General features: G+C 38.0%; 1 protein-coding gene across 9 annotated transcripts in view; it reads right to left on the reverse strand.

Annotated features, from left to right (window-relative positions):
• ERC2 (ELKS/RAB6-interacting/CAST family member 2) overlaps window positions 1-26,046 on the reverse strand; it is a 977,487-nt gene that overhangs the window by 503,464 nt on the left and 447,977 nt on the right. For 8 of the 9 annotated variants that reach the window (XR_003518693.1, XR_003518694.1, XM_027587658.1 and 5 more), the window contains 3 exons: window positions 18,708-18,845; window positions 6,806-6,946; window positions 3,564-3,704 (listed from right to left, as the gene is read on the reverse strand). Coding sequence is in view for 7 of the 9 variants with exons in the window: in XM_027587658.1 (XP_027443459.1) it covers window positions 3,564-3,704; window positions 6,806-6,946; window positions 18,708-18,845 (420 nt within the window). In the remaining 2 variants the exon portion in view is untranslated. The remainder of the gene's footprint in view (window positions 1-3,563; window positions 3,705-6,805; window positions 6,947-18,707; window positions 18,846-26,046) is intronic. The other variant, XM_027587663.1, reaches the window with a different exon arrangement.

Genomic DNA, 26,046 nt, shown 5'->3' on the forward strand with positions numbered 1-26,046 from the left:
TTTATATTAACACAAGCCTGAAGTTTCTATTCAGTCTAATTTTAGGAAAATATAGATCAGCAAACAGCAGGTTAGCAATAGCAAAATATCAGTAAGCAAAACATTACAGGATTAACAGTAAACGGGAGAAGAAAAAAATTAAGTCATCAGGAAGAATAAAGGGAACCAAAATACAGTATTATCCATTGCCCATTACCAGCTTCTACTGTTAGTTCATAATTAATAAAAATGTAATTTTTAGTGACTATCCTGTAATGTTCCAAGTGCTTCAGAATTTTTAAAGCTCTCCAGTCTATTTTGTGTAGAAGATTTAAATTTTTGTGGATTTAAATGTACTGAGTATTATCTTAAATATCACTCTCGGGTTCTATTTCTTTGGGGCCCAACGTCAAGTTATAGAAGGTGAAATACTGTAGGAACTTTCACTTTGCTTGAAGCTAAGACATGTTCCTTTAAAGAGCCTGAATTTTTCATTTGTTCAACTTTGATGAAGTAAATGATAATTTTACCATGGTTAAAAAAAAACCCACTCTCCTCAAAGATGGTATTAATTGGAAAATTACCAAATCATAACATTTTGATTTGTTGCTTCTCAATTGATTTCTAGCTAGATAAGGTAAAATTATTTCTACATATTGAACACCATATACTCTTCTGAAAGACAAAATTATCCACATATCACTAATGAGGTTCTTCTCAACCCCTGGGTGTCTACTTAAGATTAATGAATGCAGTAATTTGTAAAGCACACTCATAACTCGTTGTTGTGCATTGTGGTTACTATCATTTTATCAACCTCATTAATAACAGGAAAACTTTCCTCACACATGAATATTTGATGGCATTGTTTTTAAGATGTGGGATGCAATGTATAAGGAACAGTTCCTTTTCTGCCTATAACCGTTTTTCATCATGAAGTATTTGGAGACTTAAATTAACAGTGCATAAAGGGTTAAAAGTAACTAGGCATGTGAATGTTCTCCACAAACTTTTATGTAAAAACTCACCTTACCAATGTCAAGAATTGTTCATAAGACAAAAATAAATTTAAATCACAATTTGGATCCCATTGTCAATGGCAAACAAGGTTTCTGTTCAGCTAAACACATCTACGATGTGTATATTTTATTGTAAAATTACATGGACGCTCACAAATCTTGTGCAAAATTCCATTGGGAATTCATGGTTTATTTATGACATAATAAAACTATTATGTTTTCAGCTTTCATTTAGTAACCCTTTATATTTTATTCACAAGTCACATACCCTTTTATTTAAAAGGGGGCCCAGACACTCCTTAAGCTTTTATAGCTGCTTATTTTTCCATGAGTAAATGATGTGTTTATATGTATATTCACATACTGTTGGCTTATATTTTCAAATATTTCATGTAGATCTCAATTCTTTTTAAGGTGATGGGTACTTGAGGTTTTTACGGAACTATTTATTACCAGAAATTAAAGACTACTAGAAAAAGTATTTTAAACTTTTGAATTTAGTCGATGCTAGGGAGCCAAAAATAACAAAATAGCATCTGCAGGTTAGGTATGAAAATATTTAAATTATAATTACCTTATTTAATTTCACTGTACTATGCATTTAGGAAATAATATAAGCAAACATTATTTATATACTTAGAAATAAGTTATCTTTTCATAAATTAAATAGGTCCTTACAGCAAGACAACCATATTTGTTACTTTAATCCTGGTGATGTGGCAGAATGTTAAAACATTGTCAAGAATAATGCTAAAATGTTTACAGGATTTGCTCTGTGAATTTCAGCACAGAATGTCTACCTGAGAGTTTAAGGAAACCACATGCTCTGAGTGATTCTTTGGGCAAATGAGAGCTACGTTGAAAGAAACTAAATTGAAATGCATAAACATTCAGTTATTAAACTAGTCAAGTTATATACATGGAAACTAAGTGTCAATATGGGAAACTCCTCCTTTTAATTACTAGAGGGTTTCAAATTCCATAGGTGACTTACACTAAAAGGGAGTATGTCGAGTATGTATCTGCAGAAATAATATATGTTGTGTCCTCAGCTCCACAATGGCTATGCAGAATTGATGGAGGTATCTTCTTTCATGGGCAGGTCTATTTGAGGTCCTTCTTCAGGACTCAGCACAATGCAATTGATGTAAGCTAATGCAAAGCGAGTCAATGAAGTTCTTACACAGTTATCTTAGAGTTGCCTTGTGATCACAAAACTGTTCATTAAATTAAAAGTACCTTTCCTAATAAGTTCATTTCTTGATATGTATAACATATTACAGAATACATTCAGATATGTGTCAAGAATGTATTATCATACACCCAATACATAAATAGCCAAGTCAATTGCCACTTAAGCACCCTCAAATGGGCAATTTAAATTCTTCTATTTATTGTTCGAGATTTCTGCTTAACTAGATATCGCTGGAAAAAAGTGAGACACTGAGTAGATTGGAAAGTAGATTCTTCAATACAGAGATTTTCTTGCTGTTTTGCTGTAGAGGGGTTTGATCTCTATCTTTTTCAGTAGAGACTTTACTAGTGTGAAATTTCTCAGGATAGTTTCCTAGAATTCCGTGAACAGAGTATAATCACATTTCGGTTATATATTGCCTCATACAAAATAGTATAATCAATTTTTAAATATTCAGAAAAATTTCTCCACAGATATATGATGCTTTAACATCCCTATCATCCACATCATATATTTTCATAACTTTAGCAAATAAATCCCCATTCCAGTGTGCTATAAATTATACATAGTCAAATTTTATTATATGCTTTGCTTGATTATTTAGATTCTTATCACCTCTTTTGAATTAAGTTTATAAGTTGTCAAAGGGAAACAAAATGCTTAAACTCATAAAGTTATGAGTTTTATGTGAACAATGAGTGCAGACGTACCAAACAACACAGGGAAAAAGTCAAAGGAATGATGCATGACTGGAAATGTACTCCACAAAAATGTCCAGTTCAGAGAAAACATGTTAATGCTGCAATATAAAGATCCTGTTTTCTTTTCCAAAGCCTTCTACATTCAACAAGCTTTCTAAGATATGAAAGTCATTTTTGGTTAAGTACCAAGAGTCATCCCACAGATATTCTAGGGACTTTGACATATTTGGATGGACTCCTAGAAATTTAATATTGTCGGGTAAACTTTTACAAAGTTCCCCATACAAAAATTGACCTACTTCTGAAAGTAGTATAAGTTTATCAACATATAAAGGGGTCCCCAGATTCTTTGATTTGTTATAAACATTTTCACTTTTTTTTTATAGTTGAGATTTACCCAGAGAGCAACAGCTTATTTTTTTTTAATATTTTTTTACTTCCACTACTATTTTCATCTATTTTTCAAGTTTTGTTTCAGACAGGAAACCTAAGATATTTTTTCAGGTTCACTGGCCAATTTGATGCAGACTTCATAAGTTAAGAGTGTCTAATTCTCTTATCAGCAGACAGCAAAAGATAAAGAGTTTGTTTCTTTGCAGAATATCTCTTCCATTTCCATTTTATAAATTCATTGTAAAATGAGCATTTTTTTCCTTGGACTTCACTTACCTTTTTTAACTGTGCTTCCAATTTGCTACATTCTTCTTTCTTTTGTTCAATGGCTATTTCTAGAGATTTTAATTTGGAGTCCCTTTTCAGTCCTGCTGAGGCTAATGAAGATGCATGTTCCTTGAGGTCAATTAAACTAGACTGAAAGGAAAGAACACTAGTAAGTAAAACACTGCAATTTCTACTAGTCTTCAATTTGAATAAAGTGATTCTCTGCATAGTAATAAAGTGTGCATTAGACAGAAAGGGTAAATATAGTCTTACTAAGGTAACAATAGCCGGCTCTGGCCAGGAAATTAAAATTGGCCAGCTTACAGAACGGAGCAGGATCTAATTGCAGTAGAATCAAATGTGACCAAATGGTGTGGTCAGTAAATGTATGTTTCACGTCTCAAAGTCATGCTAATGATGTAAGTCCCAAGGTGGTCTTTACATGTCATGGCAAAACAGACACCCTGAACCTTCCATTTACATTTATTGCTGTCAAGTCGTGCAGACTCTAAGACAAATAGAAAGAAAATACTAACTTTAATGCTTTTCCCCCCACAAAGGGCAAATCAAATATAAAAGAAGCATCCTGTTTTTATCAAATTCTATTTCCTTAACAGAAAAATAACCAATGGTTTTAAAAATACCTTCTATAGAATCAAAGATAAAATTATTTTAAAATTTAGAGTAGACTTTACATCCCAGTCCTTTGTAAATCCAAATTCAACAGATATAATGAATCTCCCCAACTTAGAAATGGGTTACCTAAATTGTTCCACTCATCAATCATGACCAGAAACCAAGAGCTCCCCTGGACAGTATGAATTTCAAAAAGCAAGAAGTAAATATGTGCATATATCATGGAACATAACTTTGCTTAGCTAGGAAGGCAATGTCTATTACCAAACATGAAATTATTAGCAGCATCTAACAATGTAACTAAAATATTCAGGTATTACCCAAAATCAGACTTTGTGAGTTTCCTTTATATCCATTTGCAGCACCTAAAAAGACACTAAGCACACACGTGGCCACTCAGTAAATGATTTTACCTAATATTTTGTGTCTGGGCTACTTCCTGGGCCCTGGAATAACTTGTTGAATAAGATAACACCACCATCACTCAGAAAATTACCCAGCTCCTAACAGCCCTCTGAAGGACAAGTAGCCACTCTCATTTTTCAAGTCAAGAAACTGAGGCTCACATGAACTGTCTTCTCCAAGGTTCCTGACCCATTAAAGGAAGACACAGGTCTCAAACCCAGGACTCTGATTCCAATTTCAATGTTCCTTATCATACCACTCCCACAGAAATAATAAAGGACCTTGTAATCTAGGCATTTTGTCATGACAAAGGTGATTATCACCCAAACTAAATTATAAGCTGACAACAATTATATGTTGTTTCTCTTTATACATTCTAAATTGCCAGTTCTGATACCTTTATGCGTCAACGTGGCTAGGCTATATAGTGCCCAGTTATTCAATCAAACATTAATCTAGGTGTTGCAATGGAGGTAATCTGTAGCTATGACTAACACCTATCATCAGTTGATTTTAAGTAAAGGATGTTATTCTCCAAATCTGGGTGGGCCTGATCCTATCAGTTGAAAGGCCTTAAGAGCAGGACCGAGATTTCCCTGAAAAGAAAGAAATCAACCTGTGGACTGCTGTGCCAGGTCCTGACTGGAGTGTTTCCAGCCTGACGTTCCTGATGGCCTACCCTATGAATTTCAGACTTGCCTAGCCACCCCCTATAACTATGTAAGCCAATTCCTTGCAATAAATTTCTTAATACAGTTCTATTTTTCTGGTAGAACCTTGACTGACACACCCATACCAGCGGCAGGCACATTACTATACAGGAACAATAAATGTTTGCTGAAATGCCTGTCTGAAATCATACAATGTAGGCATTGTTTACAAAATTATTTTCATATAAAGCTATGCTCCACAATGTCATCAAGATCTCTTTTCAATTATAAGTATATATATATATATTAATTTTAAGGTGCAAATCCATAAATAACACTTGCAATCAGTTATTGAAATTGCAAATGAGGTCAAAGCTTCCATGCCTCCTGTCACATACCAACTACAGTAATTACAGATCCCCCAAATCAGATTTAGCAGTGAAATAGTAGGAAGAGAATTTACGTTCTTTATTTTCATATCAAAGAAATAATCTCCTCTGTAAAACAAAACAAAACAAAACAAAAATACTAGTGTGCTTACATTTTAGGGAATATGCATTTTGTTTCCATTACTCATCAATTCTCCCACTCTTGCATTCCTCATTTAGAGAGTACTTTAATTTGTATAGAATTACCAAGACCCAAGGGCAGGGGTAATAATCTGGGGCTGAAAAGTGAACAACTATGCAGTGATATAGCCCAGTAAGAGGAAAGAATCTGTAACAGCCCTAAAGGAGATGGGTATTTTCTGTGAACAAAAATAAGTATGAAGGGGCCAGTTGTGGACAATGGCACACATGTCAGAGTTTTGGAGCCTGAACAAAATGACATGCAATGCTGCTTTTCAAACTTCTCCATCAATGGATCCCTAAGTAAATTAAAGGAGTTATAGGTATCTCTCAGAGTGTGGGGAGTTTAGCTCAACCCATTCTCTCCATAACCCCCAAGCAAAAAATTCCTTTAAAGTATATTGTTTTACTTAAAAAATGCAGGTAGGATTTGTATTCTGCATCCATGTTCGCTCTAGCATGAAAATAATGTTTTAAATTATTTACCATAATGTAAAATCAGTATTCCAGAAGAAGAGCCACATTTAACCTATACTTTGTGTAAAGCATGGTACCTTATCCCCTAACCTGGAAGTATTCCATGATCCACTTAAGCAACACAAATGAATATAAAGAAACCAACACAAGGACTGGCATATAACAGGCCCCCAATAAGGGGAGATATTATTACTATTGATATTGTTGTTATCCCAAGGAAAGGTCATGGAATACTGAAAAAATACAGAATCCTCTTAGCCACAAAAATGTGGTAAGACATCAAGAAAACTTTCAAGGAGCTATATTGTATGCAGTTAGAGTAGAGACGAGGGCATAGGTCAACTTGATGAAGGGAGTTACACTAAATATTTTCCTTTGAACGCAGACAGCTTTGCCAAGGAATGGTAACTATGTCCCCAAAGCCTTCACACAGCCCCTCAAACTCACTCTCTAGTCTCTTGAGGCTCCTCTGAATAGGACTATCAGCATGGTTCATTTGTTTCTCCAGACTCACCTCTTTTTCAGTCAGTTCAGCTTGTAAAGCATTGACCTTCTCTTTCAGATCTTTGTTCTCTTTCCGGAAAGATTCTATCTCTTCTAGTCTTTCCCGATCATCTCTCTCCCGCTGTTCTTTCAAACGCTCAATTATTCTCTCCTGTGAGGCAATTATCAAGAAAGAAGTGAGAAACCGAGCGGAGGAGGCAGAAGACAGAGGAGTAGAGGACCTAAATTTCATCTGGTCCCAGGGATTCAGCTGGATAGGGATCAAACCATTCTGAACACCTACGAACGCAACAGTAGATCGAAGAAAAGAATAGCAGCAACTCTCTGAACAGAAAAGCGACGACTTTCTGGAAGGTAGGACGTGTGGAGAAGTGAATCCAAGGTAATATTCAGGAGGATAGACGGGAGGGGGAGGGGGCCTCCGTCAGCTGCTACTGTTAAGTGATAAAGCAGCGGAGCACAAAATCAAACTATTAGAAGTCGGCTCTGCCAACGGACGTCGCTCCAGTGGCTAAGCGGGGGGTGGAACCCTCGCAGGACAGTGTGGTCTCAGGACCCTCGGGGTCACAGAAAGACCAGGGGTGCCTGAGTGTGGCAGAGCTCCCAGGTATCGGAGCGGGGAAGCCGGCTGCAGAGACAGAGCCGAGGAGTGGGCTCTCAGCTCAAGGTTGCCATAAACTGTGATCCGCGGCCCAGTCGGGCCACTGCTCCTCCAGCAGGGACCCAACAAGCGGCAGATCCGGGGAGACTCCCCTTCCTCCCCCGGGAGGAGGAGTGTGGGAGCACACCGCAGGGATCTGCTGGGTTTGGAGACTCCGAACGGGGACGTGTACGAGAGATAGAAACGCTCCGTCACAGGCCAGGGGAGCACGGAGTGCGGCCGGAGACCGGGGACAGGGGAGTGACTGACTGCTCTTCTATGGAGGCACACTGAGGAGCGGGGCCCCGAGTTCTTGGTTCCTATAGGGTGGAGATTGGGAGACCGTCATTTTCACTCTCATCCTCCATGCTGTACAGAAAGCTTGCAGAGAACAAAAGCTCCCGAGAGCAAACCCGAGCAGATTACTTAGCCCAGACCCAGCGAGGGTGGGACAATTCCGCCTCCAGCAAAGACAATTTAGACTCACTGTGACAAGCCCCTCCCCCAGAAGATCACAGCAAGCTCAGCCACCCAAGACCAAATTTACCGATTAATGAGAAGAGCAGAACTCCAGCACTAGGGAAATACAGCACATAGAATTCATCGCTTTTTTCCCCTGATTCGTCTTTCAAAGTCAATTTTTTAAATTTTCTTTTTTCTTTTTCTTTTTCTTTTTTTTTTAAGATTTTATTTATTTATTTGACAGAGAGAGAGAGAGACAGCAAGAGAGGGAACACAAGCAGAGGGGAGGGGGAGAGGGAGAAACAGGCTTCCCGCTGAGCAGGGAGCCCAATGTGGGGAACAATCCCAGGACCCTGGGATCATGACCTGAACCGAAGACAGACGCTTAACGACTGAGCAACCCAGGCGACCCTCTTTTTTTTTTTAATTTTTCTTTTTCCCTTTTTCAACCAACATCTTATCAATCGCTTTTTAAAAAAATCTTTTTTATTTTTCATTTTTAGAGTCATATTCTATCCCTTCATAGTAGTTAACCTTATTTTTAGCATATATATAAGTTGTTCTCTCTTTAAAATTGTGGGATACAGTTTCTTCTAATGGACCAAAATATACCCTAAATTTCTAGTGTATGGCTTTGTTCTAGTCTCCTGCCTGATCACATTCTCTCCCTTTTTTTTTAACTTCTCTTTCTTTTTTCAACCAACTTCTTCTCTTATCAATTCCTTTTACAAAACCTTTTATAATTTTCATCTTTATAGTCATACTCCATCCCTTCATCATATTTACCCTTATTTTTGTACATTATAAGCTTTTCTTTCTTTTAAAATTTTAGGAGGCAGTTTCTTCTAACAGACCAAAATACACCTAAAACCTACTGTGTGGCACTGATCTATTACCAGCCTGATCATATTTGATCATATTCTTTTTCTTTTAATCTTTTTCTTTTTCTTTTTTCTTTTTTTGTTCTTTCCCTCCCTCCCCCCCGCCCCAGATTCAGGTCTCTTCTGATTTCTTTGCTGTATATTTCTCTGGGGACATTGTTACCCTGTTAGCATTTTGTTCTCTCATTCATCTGTTCTCCTCTGGACAAAATGACAAGACGGAAAAACTCACCTCAAAAAAAAAAAAAAAAAAGAGGCAATACCGACTGCCAGGGACATAATCAATACTGACATTAGTAACATGTCGGAACTAGAGTTCAGAATGCCGATTTTAAAGATACTAGCTGGGATTGAGAAAAGCATGGAAGATGTTAGAGAAACCTTCTCTGGAGAAATAAAAGAACTAAAATCTAACCAAGGCGAAATCAAAAAGGCTATTAATGAGGTGCAATCAAAAATGGAGGCTCTAACTGCTAGGATAAATGAGGCAGAAGAGAGAATTAGTGATATAGAAGTCCAAATGATGGAAAATAAAGAAGCGAGAAAAAGAGAGATAAACAACTACTGGATCACGAGGGCAGAATTCAAGAGTTAAGTGATACCATAAGACGAAATAATATTAGAATAATTGGGATCCCAGAAGAAGAAGAAGGAGAGAGAGGGCAGAAGGTATATTGGAGCAAATTATAGCAGAGAACTTCCCTAATTTGGGGAAGGAAACATGCATCAAAATCCAGGAGGCACAGAGAACCCCCCTCAAAATCAATAAAAATAGGTCAACACCCCAATATCTAATAGTAAAACTTACAAGTCCCAGAGACAAAAAGAAAATCCTGAAAGCAGCTCAGGACAAGAGGTCTAATCCCTACAATGGTAGAAACATTAGATTGGCAACAGACCTATCCACAGAGACCTGGAAGGCCAGAAGGGACTGGCATGATATATTCAGAGCACTAAATGAGAAAAATATGCAGCCAAGAATCCAGCTAGGCTATCATTGAAAATAGAAGGCGAGATAAAAAGCTTCCAAGACAAACAAAAACTAAAGGAATTTCCAAACACGAAAACAGCCCTACAAGAAATATTGAAAGGGGTCCTCCAAGCAGGGAGAGAGCCTAAAAGTAACATAGACCAGAAAGGAACAGGGAGAATATACAGTAACAGTAACCATACAGGCAATACAACAGCATTAAATTCATATCTTTCAATAGTTACCCTGAATGTAAATGGGCTAATGCCCCAATCAAAAGATACAGGCTATCAGATTGGATAAAAAAGCAATACCCATAGATATGCTGTCTGCAAGAGACTCATTTTAGACCCCAAGACACCTCCAGATTAAAAGTGAGGGGGTGGAAAACCATTTACCATGCCAATGGACACCAAAAGAAAGCTGGGGTGGCAATCCTTATATCAAACAAATTAGATTTTAAAACAAAGACTATAATAAGAGATGAGGAAGGACACTATATCCTACTTAGAGGGTCTATCCAACAAGAAGATCTAACAATTGTAAATATCTATGCCCCTAACATGGGAGCAGCCAATTATATAAGCCAATTAATAACAAAAGCAAAGAAACACATTGACAACAATACAGTAATAGTGGGGGACTTTAACATCTCCCTCACTGAAATGGACAGATCATCTAAGCAAAAAATCAACAAGGAAATAAAGACTTTAACGGACACACTGGACCAAACAGACTTCACAGATAAGATATATTCAGAACATTCCATCCCAAAGCAACAGAATATACATTCTTCCCTAGTGCCCATGGAACATTCTCCAGAACAGATCACATCCTAGGCCATAAATCATGTCTCAACTGGTACCAAAAGACTGGGATCATTCCCTGCATATTTGGGACCACAATGCTTTGAAACTAGAACTCAATCACAAAAAGAAAGTCAGAGAGAACTCAAATACATGGAGGCTAAAGAGCATCCTACTAAAGAATGAATGGGTCAACCAGGAAATTAAAGAAGAATTAAAAAAATTCATGGAAACAAATGAAAATGAAAACACAACTGTTCAAAATCTTTGGGATGCAGCAAAGGCAGTCCTAAGAGGAAAGTATATAGCAATACAAGCCTTTCTCAAGAAACAAGAAAGGTTTCAAATACACAACCTAACCCTACACCTAAAGGAGGTGGAGAAAGAACAGCAAATAAAGCCTAAACCCAGCAGGAGAAGAGAAATAATAAAGATCAGAGCAGAAATCAATGAACTAGAAACCAAAAGAACAGTAGAACAGATCAACAAAACCAGCAGCTGGTTCTTTGAAAGAATTAACAAGATTGATAAACCCCTGGCCAGACTTATCAAAAAGAAAAGAGAACTGACCCAAATAAATAAGATCATGAGTGAAAGAGAAGAGATCACAACCAACACCAAAGAAATACAAACAATTATAAGAACATCTATGAGCAACTCTATGCCAGCAAATTAGATCATCGGGAAGAAATGGATGCATTCCTAGAGATGTATAAACTACCAAAACTGAACCAGGAAGATACAGAAAACCTGAACAAACCTATAATCACTAAGGAAATTGAAGCAGTCATCAAAAATCTCCCAAAAAACAAAGCCCAGGGCCAGAAGGCTTCCCAGTGGAATTCTACCCAACATTTAAAGAAGAATTAATACCTATTCTTCTGAAACTGTTCCAAAATATAGATATGGAAGGAAAACTTCCAAATTCATTTTATGAGGCCACCATTACCTTGATCCCAAAACCAGACAAAGACCCCATCAAAAAGGAGAATTACAGACCAATATCCCTGATGCACATGGATATAAAAACTCTCACCAAAATACTAGCAAATAGGATCCAACAGTATATTAAAAGGATTATTCACCACAACCAAGTGGAATTTATTCCTGGGCTGCAAGGTTGGTTCAACATCTGCAAATCAATCAATATGATACAATACATTAATAAAAGAAAGAACGAGAACCATAGGATCCTCTCAATAGATGCAGAAAAAGCATTTGACAAAATACAGCATCCTTTCTTGATCAAAACTCTTCAGAATAAAGGGATAGAGGGTAGATACCTCAAGATCATAAAAGCCGTCTATGAAACACCCACAGCGAATATGATTCTCAATGGGGAAAAACTGAGAGCTTTCCCCCTAAGGTCAGAAACATGACAGGGATGTCCACTATCACCACTGCTAGTCAACATACTATTAGAAGTCCTAGCCACAGCAATCAGACAACAAAAAGAAATAAAAGGCATCTGAATCAGCAAAGAAGAAGTCAAACTCTCACTCTTTGCAGATGATAGGTTACTTTACGTGGAAAACCCAAAAGACTCCACCCCAACACTGCTAGAACTCCTACAGGAATTCAGTAAAGTGGCAGGATATAAAATCAATGCACAGAAATCAGTGGCATCCCTATACACCAACAACAAGAGAAGAGAAATTAAGGAGTTGATCCCATTTACAACTGCACCCAAAACCATAAGATACTTAGGAATAAATCTATCCAAAGAGGCAAAGAATCCATACTCAGAAAACTATAAAATACTCATGAAAGACATTGAGGAATACAGAAAGAAATGGAAAAACATTCCATGCTCATGGGTTGGAAGAACAAATATGGTGAAGATGTCAATGCTACCTAGAGCAATCTACACATTCAATGCAATCCCTATCAAAACACCATCCACTTTTTTCAAAGAAATGGAACAAATAAATCTAAAATTTGTATGGAACCAGAAAAGACCCCAAATAGCCAGAGGAATGTTGAAAAAGAAAACCAAAGCTGGCGGCATCACAATTCCGGACTCCCAGCTCTATTACAAAGCTGTCATCATCAAGACAGTATGGTACTGGCACAAAAACAGACACATAGATCAATGGAACAGAATAGAGAGCCCAGAAATGGACCCTCAACTCTATGGTCAACTACGCTTCGACAAAGCAGGAAGGAATGTCCAATGGAAAAAAGACAGTCTCTTCAACAAATGGTGTTGGGAAAATTGGACAGCCACATGCAGAAGAATGAAACGGGACCATGTCCTTACACCACACACAAAAATAGACTCCAAATGGTTGAAAGACCTAAACGTGAGACAGGAGTCCATCAAAATCCTAAAGGAGAACACAGGCAGGAACCTCTTCGACCTCAGCCGCAGCAACTTCTTCCTAGAAACATCGCCAAAGGCAAGGGAAGCAAGGGCAAAAATGAACTATTGGGACTTCATCAAGATCTTTTGCACAGCAAAAGAAACAGTCAACAAAACCAAAAGACAACCAACAGAATGGGAGAAGATATTTGAAATGACATATCAGATAAAGGGCCAGTATCCAAAATCTATAAAGAACTTATCAAACTCAACACCCAAAAAACAAATAATCCAATCAAGAAATGGGCAGAAGACATGAACAGACATTTTTCCAAGAAGACATCCAAATGGCCAACAGACACATGAAAAGGTGCTCAACATCACTCGGCATCAGGGAAATCCAAATCAAAACCTCCATGAGATACCACCTCACACCCGTCAGAATGGCTAAAATTAACAAGTCAGGAAACGACAGATGTTGGCGGGGATGTGGAGAAAGGGGAACCCTCCTACACTGTTGGTGGGAATGCAAGCTGGTGCAACCCCTCTGGAAAACAGTATGCAGGTTCCTCAAACAGTGAAAAGAGAGCTACCATACGATCCAGCAATTGCACTCCTGGGTATTTACCACAAAGATACAAATGTAGGGATCCGAAGGGGTACATGCACCCCAATGTTTATAGCAGCAATGTCCACAATAGCCAAACTGTGGAAGGAGCCAAGATGTCCAATGACAGATGAATGGATAAAGAAGAGGTGGTATATATACACAATGGAATATTATGCAGCCATCAAAAGGAGTGAGATCTTGCCATTTGCAACAACGTGGATGGAACTGGAGGGTGTTATGCTGAGTGAAATAAGTCAATCAGAGAAAGACATGTATCATATGACCTCACTGATATGAGGAATTCTTAATCTCAGGAAACAAAATGAGGGTTGCTGGAGTGTTGGGGGGTGGGAGGGATGGGGTGGCTGGGTGATAGACACTGGGGAGGGTATGTGCTATGGTGAGCGCTGTGAATTGTGCAAGACTGTTGAATCACAGATCTGTACTTCTGAAACAATAATGCGACATATGTTAAGAAAAAAGAAAAAGAAGAAGATAGCAGGAGGGGAAGAATGAAGGGGAGTAAGTCGGAGGGGGAGATGAACCATGAGAGATGATGGACTCTGAAAAACAAACTGAGGGTTCTAGAGGGGAGGAGGGTGGGGGGATGGGTTAGCCTGGTGATGGGTATTAAAGAGGGCACATTCTGCGTGGAGCACTGAGTGTTATGCACAAACAATGAATCATGGAACACTACAACAAGAACTAATGATGTAATGTATGGATTAACATAACAATAAAAAATTTAAAAAAATACTGGTGCAACAACTACTCTTAAGGATCTCGATATTATCTTTTACATTCTTTTAAGTATGTAGCATGAGACAAGGCCTGATACATAATACAATGTAAAACAGTATGTGATGCAGGGCAAAGTTGGTTTGAACACTTAGCCTGTGATTTAAGATCCCCCAGGGAAGCAACTGTTCTACCCCAAATGACAATAATTTATGTATCTAATGCTCTCAAGGAAAAAAAGAAGTATCATTATTGTTTTGCAATTAGTTAAAAACACTTTAAAATGAAGTATATTATTACAACAGTGGGGGTAGAAACAGAACAAATCAGTCTACTAATTGCCTACATTTGATTCTTCTTGATTCCAGTTATATTCCTATTTGACTCTGTCTGTGACACTGGTGAATGGATGATTATGTCATCTACAAAAGAAGAAAATGGCCTCAGTGCACAAGAAATCTCTCAAGGGCTTTTAAAAATTTCAACAGCTGAATCCTTCCTGCCTTATGCCTACACTCATTGCAAAAGCATCACAACTGGTCACCCAGCCACCAGGCCCTCTCCAGGCCATCACTTCCACCACATGAGCTGTTGGAGTGACATTTTTTTTTAAGTCCCAAACTGACTGTGTTGCCTCACTACTTGGAAACCTTCCCAGGAATCCGTCTGGCTGGATCACGTGGCCTTTATTTCCACTCGGCGCCCTTCATATGGTTTTACTGCATGTCCATCTTCCCAGCCTAGTTTTCCAAAAGGCAGCACTCAAATCCTGTGACTCTTTTAACTCAGGGCTGGGCAAACTGTCTGTCATACAGCAGGCAATTAAAGAAGCTGAAGGAAGGAATAAGAACTCAACTTAGGGACTGTCTTAGCTTCAAAGGAAGGGAAATAAAATTAAGTTTTATTTTATAAATAAATATGTTAACATCCAGAAGGTGTCAGAGTCATTTGGTGAGTAGGTTGATTCACTCTAAGCACTTGTACTATTGACTGGGCATTGATGACAAAAAAAATCAGCAAGCACTATAATGTTTTTAAGTGTTATTGATGATTCAATACTACAAAATATTTCTCCGTCAATCACAAAACTAATTTAACTGTCAGCCACGCAGGGCCAGATGTCAAAAACATGTGTTAAAAGGCCCTAATATGCCATGATCTACTTGATTAACAACTAACTTGCAGAAATTCCAACAATGTGTTCTTGTTTTAGTCTTATTTGCATTGGCAAGTGTTTCTTGTGCACTCATCTGGCTCTGCACAGGTCTAATCTATTTGTGCTTTATCACTGAGCAGGAACTGAATTACAGCGGCCTCCGGCTCTGCTATCTGCCTTTCTCAACTGCTTATCTGCTATGTGGCTACAGCAAGGCTTGGCGAGACCAGCTTTATAAATACTGTGGGTTCTGTCTCTTGAGCTTCTGTGTGTCAATCCTAGAACTAAGTCATACTCAATCTTAACTTGCTATGTGGCATTATTTTTTGCACTGTGAATAAGTATATAAATTCTTAGAAACTAAAAGGAATAACACACTCCCCAGAAGGTCATAATTCAAGTAGAATGGTGAATAGTGCCTAATAGGTTCTATTCATCAGCCAAATGACAGCAAATAATTAGATGTTCTTATGAGTCCATGATTTTTAATCATTTTATTTTTTGTACCATATCTTGTTCCAGGGGATCTGTTCAATTAAATGTGATAAAACTGGAACTTGTGAGGGAACGGCCATTAAAGGCGATTGGGATGCTGTCAAAAGTACAATTATCAGAAGGTTTGAGTTTCAGTCCCATTCCATCACCCGTGAGCTGAGTGGCCTTGGGATAGTCCAGGGGAGGCAACAAAGTCCCAACATAGGGCCAACTTAGACAAATTAGAAGTGGCTTCCTGGAGCACTGGGTTGAGAAGTTAGCATGCACCATGGTCTATCCATGACATCCACGTAGCACACAGAAATGGGGAATAGTGCTGCATCTGTCCAAAATTTTCATTTCTGGGCAAGTCATTTCACCTCACTAAGGCCATTTCCCATCTTTAAAATGGAAGAGCATAGGTTTGGTGTTTCTCAAAGTATGGTCATTTAATCACTCATCAGAATCACTGGGCATACTTTTAAAAATCACAGGTTCCTTGGCCCCACAGCAAAGCAACTGATTCAGCATCACTAGGAAATGGCACCCAGGTGTTTGTATTTTAAGAAGCTCCCTAGATTATAAGATTATTTGGATACACACAAAAGTTTGATACTGGAGTAAATACTTAAAAGCAATCTATTATTCTTTGTCCCATGATGAAGAACCTTGCCGGTTCCTATCCAATGTTTCTGTCTGTGCTTTTCAAATACACTAACATTCTGATTTTGTCACCTTTTGAAAATTCCCTTCAAATAAATTGATCTGTGTTTACTTTTATTCTTCATTACTATGAAAGGCTAAAAGTCAGATGCAAATAAGGTTTGAAAACTAACAGCTCATAGGCCAAAGCTGGCCTACCTCACATTTGGCTTGAGCATAATACTTTAAAACCTGAACTTGAATGGTTTGAGGTAGGTCAAGGATTCTGCAGCTTGCCACAGTTGCCAGCAGTCCCTACTGCCTCACACCAAACCCACTTCCCTCATTTTTGTTCTCTGCCTGGCTCTTCAAGATATCTAACTACTCAACTCCTCATCTATTGCCTAATTCAGATTCCAGGTGCCTGAGATTGTGGATCAGCAAACTGAATAATTATCATCAAGGTAGTTCCAAAGAGAACGGAACTTAGAGGTCAGCTAATTTAAATGGCATTTTGAAAATAATGTACTAAGAGAAGAGGCTTGCCCCACGTGATGCAACTCTCAAGTGGTGGCATGAGTATGAGGGGGGGCAGACTCCCACAGACCTCAACCTTCCTTCGCAGTCGTCCCCTCATTCTCAAAGGAAGTGCTTAAATAAAAGGAACAGCTTCAGATTTGGGGATTGTTTGGGGATTTAAACTAGAATAAATCAAATCTTAATAGGGCCAGGGGAAAAAAAATGATAAAATCCTGCCAAGAATCCATGACATGGAAAAATTATATGGTATATGTTTACTTCTGTAAAGTTGCAGAAAGAAATTGAGAGGTAGTAATGGAATGACATCATATCACTCAAAAACTGCAAACAGGATACATACTAATTAATAGCTTTTGAACCAACAGTCCCTCATTCAAGTTTTTACAAACAAAATTACTACATAGAGTTTTGGTAATAAATTCTTAAAAATTTAAAAAAAAAGAGTATTTTCCCTGAAGAATCATCTTATTTATTCTTTTATGTTTTCAAGTAAAATCTTGTATCTTTATAATTTAATATTAAAGTTATAATGTTATAATTTCTATCTAGCCATAGAATTACAGCTCTTCCTTTTAGCATCTCTATTTTCTTATGTAGTACAATGGTTCTCAGACTAGAGTAAACATCACAATGACTGGATGTTCACTCCAGGAACTTGCTAAAGTGCAGAATCCCAAGCCCTCTCAAAGTTCTGATTTACTAGGTATAGATGGTGCCTAATAATTCAGATTTTCAACAGGCACCTCCTGGTGATTCTGGCATAGAAGTCAAAGAAGCCTTCTTTAAGATACATTGCTTAAAAAAAAAAAAAAATCTGTGGGCCATTTAATCTAATGCCTTCCATTCCACAAATCTGAGGTTCTGGGAAAGAGAGTTACTTGCCAAGGTCATCCAGTTAGTGGCAGGGCTGGGACTAGCTCCTTCCTCAGTCTCCTTCCACTTGACTTCATTACTACAGTTTATAGACTATGATAATGGGGAATACAGGAGACAGGCAGTCTAGCTCCCAAGTCTACATCCTTCACTACTGTGTAATACAGCTTCTCAGGAAGCCGAACTCCCAGAAGAAGAGGAATTAAATCTGCAGAAAGTAAAGAACATTCTAGGCTAGGTAACAGTGTGTGCAAAGGGTCTGAGAAAGGAGGGAGCATGGCAGACTTGAAGATCTAGGCCAGCATAGCTAGAATACAGAGAATGAGGGAAGAGAGATGGGGGATGAGGCTGGGCAAGAAGGAAGGAAAGAAAAAAGAGGAAGGTAGAGGGAGGGAGGGAGGGAAGAAGAACAAGAAGGAGGAAGGGAAAGAGGGTGAGAGGATGGGAAGGAAAGAGGAGTAAAAAAGCAGGCAGAGAGGCAGCTGACCGGATGCAAGCCAGACCGGATGAAGGGATGGAATGGATGTGCCAGGTTAAGGATTTCAATTTTTATCATCCTAAGAACAGTAACAAGCTAGTGAAGGTTTTTAAGCAGGGCCAAATGTGATGTGATCAGGTGTGCATTTCAAGGCTCTCCTGGCTTATTTAATGTGCCAGGGATACTGAGGAGGGCTAACATGGGAGTGGGAGGTCCAGCTGGAACAGAGGGTAGTGTGAGCACATGGAGAAAAGCGGGCATATTTAAATGCATTTAGATCATCTCCTCCTCACCATGCTTCCCTAAATCCTGACACCCCCATTTTTCAGCCCAAGCTCACCTTTTCTGACAAAGCCTCTTCGAGTGTTGCTAGCGCAGTATCCGTATTACTGGAATCCGTCTGCAAGGACTTTACTCTGTCTTTCAGATTGGTTAGTTGTTTGTCTTTATCTCTAAGCTGTTCTTGCAAGTTTTCAATCTGAAAATAAAGATCACCATATTTAATGCATATCTTATTACAGATCCAAGGCCAAGATTCCTGAAGTGGACATGTTTTTAAAAAATAGACCCCAGGCTATGGACATTGTCAGCATTGAGGTTACACTGACTTAGAATCAAGGCCATTTTGATAAGACCTCATCTTTCCCTGTAATTCAACTTTGTATTTAAATGGAGGTAGTCTGCTCAATAGAGATGAGCAGACTACCTCCTTCCATACTGATGGAAGCCCTTCAGACATGTAAGCATTGCTACTTCTACCTATTTCTGTCCTTCCAACCAGATTAGTCCACAATCTAATCATTGTACAGTGAATCAGAGAAATACATATGCAGGATTTTTTCATTCAATGAAAAGACAAGTATTGGGTGCCCATTCTGCATCAAGCACCATATCAATATATGGCAGAACCTATGTAGTCATTCACTCACTCCTTTATTCAATATTAAACTTCGTGATATGCCAAATGTTGTCAAGTGGCTGTTTCAAAGTAACCACATGAAAAGCCAAGTAGGTTATCATCAGTAGACTGTTAATGGGAAGAACTTGTGATATAAATCAAATGTAACAAGTACTAAACACTCCATTTGGCAACTAAGTCATGTGCTGGCAACCAACCAGCCACTTTTATCCACTATCTGCAGCCTGAAATAAACACGCCAAAAAGCTGATTATAACGCCTGCCCATGAGCAGCAGCAAGGACCTTTCCCGGGCATTGCATAAATTATCATTCATGTTTTTATTCTCTGCTTTCAAACCATGTATTTCTTATCTCAGGATTAAAAAAAGCCCACTGTACAAACAATTTATTCGTATTAAGGGTTTTAAAGTGACAAGTAAAAAAAGCAGTACAACTCTAAGATAAGTCCATTCAAAATATTTGTATTCTGCACCCAGGCTTTCGCAGGAAATCATTCCAAATGCATGTTTAACAATGTGTGACTTAAACAAATTTTTGGATTATTTGATTCATTTAGCATAAATCTGGAATGCAACACAAATAATGACAGCAGTCAAAGCAACAACGAGAGGAGAAGAGGGTGACAGTGGAGGTGACAGTGGTAACAGCAGGAAAATAGCTCTGAATGCAAAAACAAAGACCCTGCTGACCCTCAACTGGCAGGACATGGGACTTGGCTAATTTTTCCAATGGCTACAAGGGATTTGAACTAATAGAGATGGACTTTTTCCCTTTCCTTCCTTCCTTCCTTCCTTCCTTCTTCCTTCCTTCTTCCTTCTTTCCTTTCTTTTTCCCACCAATGCCTCTTTTTAATAAGACATGTTTTCTGCCTTGAGACAGACATCCTGGAACTCAAGTTATAGTCAAATAATTAGGCTTCTCCTTCATCAAAAATGCAGTGTATTCCTGCCCACCTACCACTGTGAGAATTCACTGTACCTCCATGGAAAACACAGGAATTCAAAAGGCATAATCATCTGCAGTCAAAACAAAGGTTTTCTCCATTCCAGACAAGTGTTCCTGTGGTTACACAACACCATAAATAAATAGATGGCTGAACAAGAATATGGATGGTTACATATCAGAATGATACTCATTATATAAAAGAAGCCAACAGCTGAGAGGACTGAGAGAGCACACAAGAGAGTGTGTGCTATTATTGCGAGTACACCCACACCCATGGATACATATGTGTACACGAATATGTGTAAATCCCTGGTGCTTCCAAGCAAACTGATTAGGCCTCCCTGTCACCCTGGGAGACAGTGCCCTGGACAGGACAGAGGATACGTTCTCTCAGGGCATCAGCCCTGGGGCAGTGATAGGAACTGATTTCAAGGGACTTTGGGCACTGGAAACAGAGGCTAAAGAAGACTGACCAGGATCCTGTGAGAGACTCCTTGGGGCCTCCCCAAATCACCGAGAGGACTGAAGAAGTTTAGGGCCAGGGTTCTACCAGTATGCAGGTAATATAACACTTGGTATTTTCTGGTTTTCTGATAGTTGCCATCCTAATGGGTATGAGATGGTGTTCCCTTATAGTTTTGATTTTAATTTCCCTCATGACTAATGATGTTGAGTGATCTTTTCATGTGCTTACTAGCCATCTGTATATCTTCTTTTCTTTTCTTTTCTTGTTATGTTAATAACCACCCCAAAACTGCTAGAACTCATACAGGAATTCAGTAAAGTGGCAGGATATAAAATCAATGCACAGAAATCAGTGGCATTCCCATACACCAATAACAAGACAGAAGAAAGAGAAATTAAGGAGTTGATCCCATTTACAACTGCACCCAAAACCATAAGATACCTAAGAATAAATCTAACAAAAGAGGCAAAGAATCCGTACTCAGAAAACTATTAAAATACTCATGAAAGAAACTGAGAAAGACACAAAGAAATGGAAAAACATTCCATGCTCATGGATTGGAAGAACAAATATTGTGAAGATGTCAATGCTACCTAGAGCAATCTACACATTTAATGCAATCCCTATCAAAATACCATCCACTTTTTTCAAAGAAATGGAACAAATAATCCTAAAATTTGTATGGAACCAGAAAAGACCCTGAATAGACAGAGGAATATTGAAAAAGAAAAACAAAGCTGGTAGCATCACAATTCCAGACTTCAAGCTCTATTAACAAAGCTGTAATCATCTGTATATCTTCTTGAGAGAAAGGCCTATTCAAGCCATTTGCCCATTTTTGAATCACATTGTTTGATTTGTTGTTGTTGTTGAGCTTTAGGAATTCTTTATATATTCTGCATATTAATTGCTTGTCACATATACAATTTATAAATATTTTCTCCAATTCTGTGGCTTGCCTTTTTACTCTGCTGATACTCTTTTGATGTGTAAATTCCCCCATTAATACTGCTTTCTCTACATTCCATAAGTTTTGGTACATTTCACTTCTTTTGTTTTCATTCACCTTTAAGTATTTTTTCATTTCTTTTGTGATTTGTTTTGATCCATTCATTTTTTAAAAGTGTGTTGTTTAATTTCCATAAATTTGCAAAATTTCCAGTTTTTCTGTTACTGATTTCTAACTTCATCCTTTTGTGGTTAGAGAAGATACTTTCTATGATATCCATCTTTTTTTTTTTAAGATTTTATTTATTTGACAGAGAGAGACACAGTGAGAGAGGGAACACAAGCAGGGGGAGTAGGAGAGGAAGAAGCAGGCTTCCCCGCGGAGCAGGGAGCCCAATGTGGGACTTGATCCCAGGACCCTGGGATCATGACCTGAGCTGAAGGCAGACACTTAATGACTGAGCCACCCAGGCGCCCCTCTATGATATCCATCTTTTAAAATCTATTGAGACATAATGTGTGGGTTATCATATGGTCTAGCCTGGGGAATGTTCCATGTGCATTTAAGAAGAATGCACATGCTCTTATTGTTGGATAGAATGTTCTGAATATGTCTATTAGATCTTATTGATTTATTTTGTTGTTTAAATCCTCTATTGCCCTACTTATCTTCTCTCTGATTATTTTATCACTGAAAGTGGAGTGCAGACATATCCAACTATTATTGCAAAACTATCTGATTCCTCTTTCAGTTCTGTCAGTTTTTGCTTCACATATTTTGATGGTATGGCATTACGTTCATAAATGCCTGTAATTGTCCAAAATCTATAAAGAACTTATCAAACTCAACACCCAAAGAACAAATAATCCAATCAAGAAATGGGCAGAAGACATGAACAGACATTTCTCCAAAGAAGACATCCAAATAGCCAACAGGCACATGAAAAAGTGCTCAACATCGCTCGGCATCAGGGAAATCCAAATCAAAACCTCCATGAGATACCACCTCACACCCGTCAGAATGGCTAAAATTAACAAGTCAGGGAACGACAGATGTTGGCGGGGATGTGGAGAAAGGGGAATCCTCCTACACTGTTGGTGGGAATGCAAGCTGGTGCAACCACTCTGGAAAACGGTATGGAGGTTCCTCAAACAGTTGAAATTAGAGCTACCGTTCGATCCAGCAATTGCACTACTGGGTATTTACCACAAAGATACAAATGTAGGGACCCGAAGGGGTACATGTAGCCCAATGCTTATAGCAGCAATGTCCACAATAGCCAAACTGTGGAAAGAGCCAAGATGCCCATCGACAGATGAATGGATAAAGAAGAGGTGGTATATATACACAATGGAATATTATGCAGCCATCAAAAGGAATGAGATCTTGCCATTTGCAACGACGTGGATGGAACTGGAGGGTGTTATGCTGAGTGAAATAAGTCAATCAGAGAAAGACATGTATCACATGACCTCACTGATATGAGGAATTCTTAATCTCAGGAAACAAACTGAGTGTTACTGGAGTGGTTGGGGGTGGGAGGGATGGGGTGGCTGGGTGATAGACATTGGGGAGGGTATGTGCTACGGTGAGTGCTGTGAATTGTGCAAGACTGTTGAATCACAGATCTGTACTTCTGAAACAAATAACGCAACATATTTTAAGAAAAAAGAAAAAGAAGAAGATAACAGGAGAGGAATAAAAGGGGAGTATGTCAGAGGGGGAGATGAACCATGAGAGATGATGGACTCTGAAAAACAAACTGAGGGTTCTAGAGGGGAGGGGGGTAGGGGGATGGGTTAGCCTGGTGATGGGTATTGAGGAGGGCACGTTCTGCATGGAGCACTGGGTGTTATGAACAAACAATGAATCATGGAACACTGCATCAAAAACTAATGATGTAATATATGGTGATTAACATAACAATAAAAAATTAAAAAAAAATGCCTGTAATTGTCATATCTTCTAGTATTGAAACTTACATTAATTTGTAAGGCCTTTATTTGTCTATTGTAAACTTTTCTGACTTAAAGTCTGTTTTGTCTCTTTTGGTTATTCCTTGCATTGAACATATTTCTCCATCCTTTCACTTTCAATCTATTTGTGTCTTTGGATCTAAAGTGAATCTCTTATAAATAGCGTATAGTTGGATCATGGTGCGGGTGGTGGGGAGGGGTTGTTTGTTTTCTTGTTCTTAGTCCACTCTGCCAATCTCTGTCTTTCAATTAGAGTTTAATCCATTTACATTTAAAGTAATTACTGAAAAGGAGAAACTTATATCTGTCATTTTGCTATTTATTTCTGTATACCTTATAATGTTTTTGTTCCTCATTTCCTGTGTTACTATCTTCTTTTGTACTTAGTTGATTTTTTGTAGTGAAATGATTAAATTCTATATTCATTTTTTGTGTGTGTGTATATTCTACAGCTATTTTCTTTGTGGTTAACATGGGGATTACTTGTAACATCCTAAATTTGTAACACTTAATTTTAACACTTTGAATTTATACCAGCTTAGCTTCAATAACATACAAAAATTCTGCTCTTTTACAGCTCCATCTCCACTCCTTTCGGTTGCTGATGTCATAAAATTCTATCTTTATACACTGTGAGTTCCCAAACACAAGTAATAATTCTTTTAAATGCATTAGCCTCTTACCTAATGTAGAAAATGAAACATGGAGTTACAAACCAAAGTTACAATAATACTAGTTTTTAGACTAATAATTTTTGTAAATATATTAGTCTCTTAGGTCATGTAGAAAACAGAAAATGGAATTACAAACCATTATTACAATAATACTAGCTTTTATAATTGCCTGCATACTTACCTTTATTGAACTATTTATTTCTTCACATGGCTTTGGGTTACCATCTAGTGTCTTTTCATTTCACCCTACATGACTCCTTTAAGCATTTCTTGTAGCACAGCTCTAGTGGTAACAAACTCCTAAGCTTTTATTTATCTGGGAGTATCTTAATTTTTCCCTCACTCTTTTGTTTAATTTTTTATTTAAATTCAATTTAGTGTAATAATACATATAGTGTATTATTAGTTTCAGGGGTAGAATTTAGTGATTCATCAGTTGCATATAACATCCAGTGCTCACTACATCAAGTGCCCTCCTTAATGCCCATCACCTAATTACCCCATCACCCCAAACAACCCCCTCCAGATACCTTCAGTTTGTTTCCTATAGGTAAGAGCCTTTTATGGTTTGCCTTCCTCTTGAATAGTTTTGCTGGATATAGCGTTCTTGGTTGACAGAAGTTTCTGTTTTTGTTTTTTCTTTTAGCACTTTGATTATATCTACCCATTGCCTTCTGACCGCCAAAGTTTCTGATTAGAAGTCTGCTTATAATCTTAATTAGGGTCCCTTGTAAATGACAAGTCACTTCTCTCTTGATGTTTTCGAGTGTATCTCTTTGTCTCTAGATTTCAAAAGTTTGGTTATAATGGGTCTTGGTGTGGGTCTCTTTGAATTTATCTTTCTGGATGGTTATTGAGCTTCCTGGATGTTATATTCATGTCCTTAATCAAATTTGGAAAGTATCAACCATTATTTCTTCAAATATTCTCTTTGCCTCTTTCTCTCTCTTCTCTTTCTGGGACTCTCTTAATATGTGTGTTGGTCCATTGTCATGATGTCCCACAGGCCTCTCAGGTTCTGTTTACTTTTCTTCAATCTTATTTATTTTTCTTTCAAGTTCATTCATTCTTTCTTCTGGCTTCTCAAAGTTGCCTTTCAATCCTTCTAGTGAATTTTTCCTTTCAGTTATTGTACTTTTCAGCTCCAGAATTTCCTTTTGCTTTCTTTTGAGTTTTCTATCTTTTTATTGATATTTCCATTTTGCTCATACATTATTTTCTTTACTTCCCACGCATCTCCCTTTTGTTCTTTGAGCACCTTTAAGAGTGTTGTTTTAAAATCTTTGTCTAGTAGATCTGTCATCAAGACTTCTCAGGGCCAGTTTCTGTCGATTATTTTTTCCTTTGATTAGACCATACTTTACTACTTTCTGTATGACTTGTGATTTTTGATGTTGAACACTGGATGTGGTAACTCTGGAAATCAGATTCTCCCCATTTCCCAAGGTTTGTTGGGGTTTTTTTGTTTTTGTTTTTTGTTTTGTTTTGTTTTGTTTTTTTACTGTTTTTATTGTTTGGGGTTGTCGTTGTTGTTGTTATTGTCGTTGATTTTGTAGGCTATCTCTGTGCCAAAGATCAGTCTGAGGTATAAATATATAAGGTCTTTTTAAGTCTTTTCTGAGCCCATGTCTTTTCCCAGGTATGTGTCATCATTTTCTAATTTTCCTTATATCTGCAGTTGCTCATGAATGTCCTAATTTTCAATGTATGGCTCTCAAAAGAGAAAACGAATGAGGAGGAAAAGGACTG

Source organism: Zalophus californianus, chromosome 1 (genome assembly GCF_009762305.2).
Source record: "Zalophus californianus isolate mZalCal1 chromosome 1, mZalCal1.pri.v2, whole genome shotgun sequence".
Classification (NCBI taxonomy): Eukaryota; Metazoa; Chordata; class Mammalia; order Carnivora; family Otariidae; genus Zalophus; species Zalophus californianus.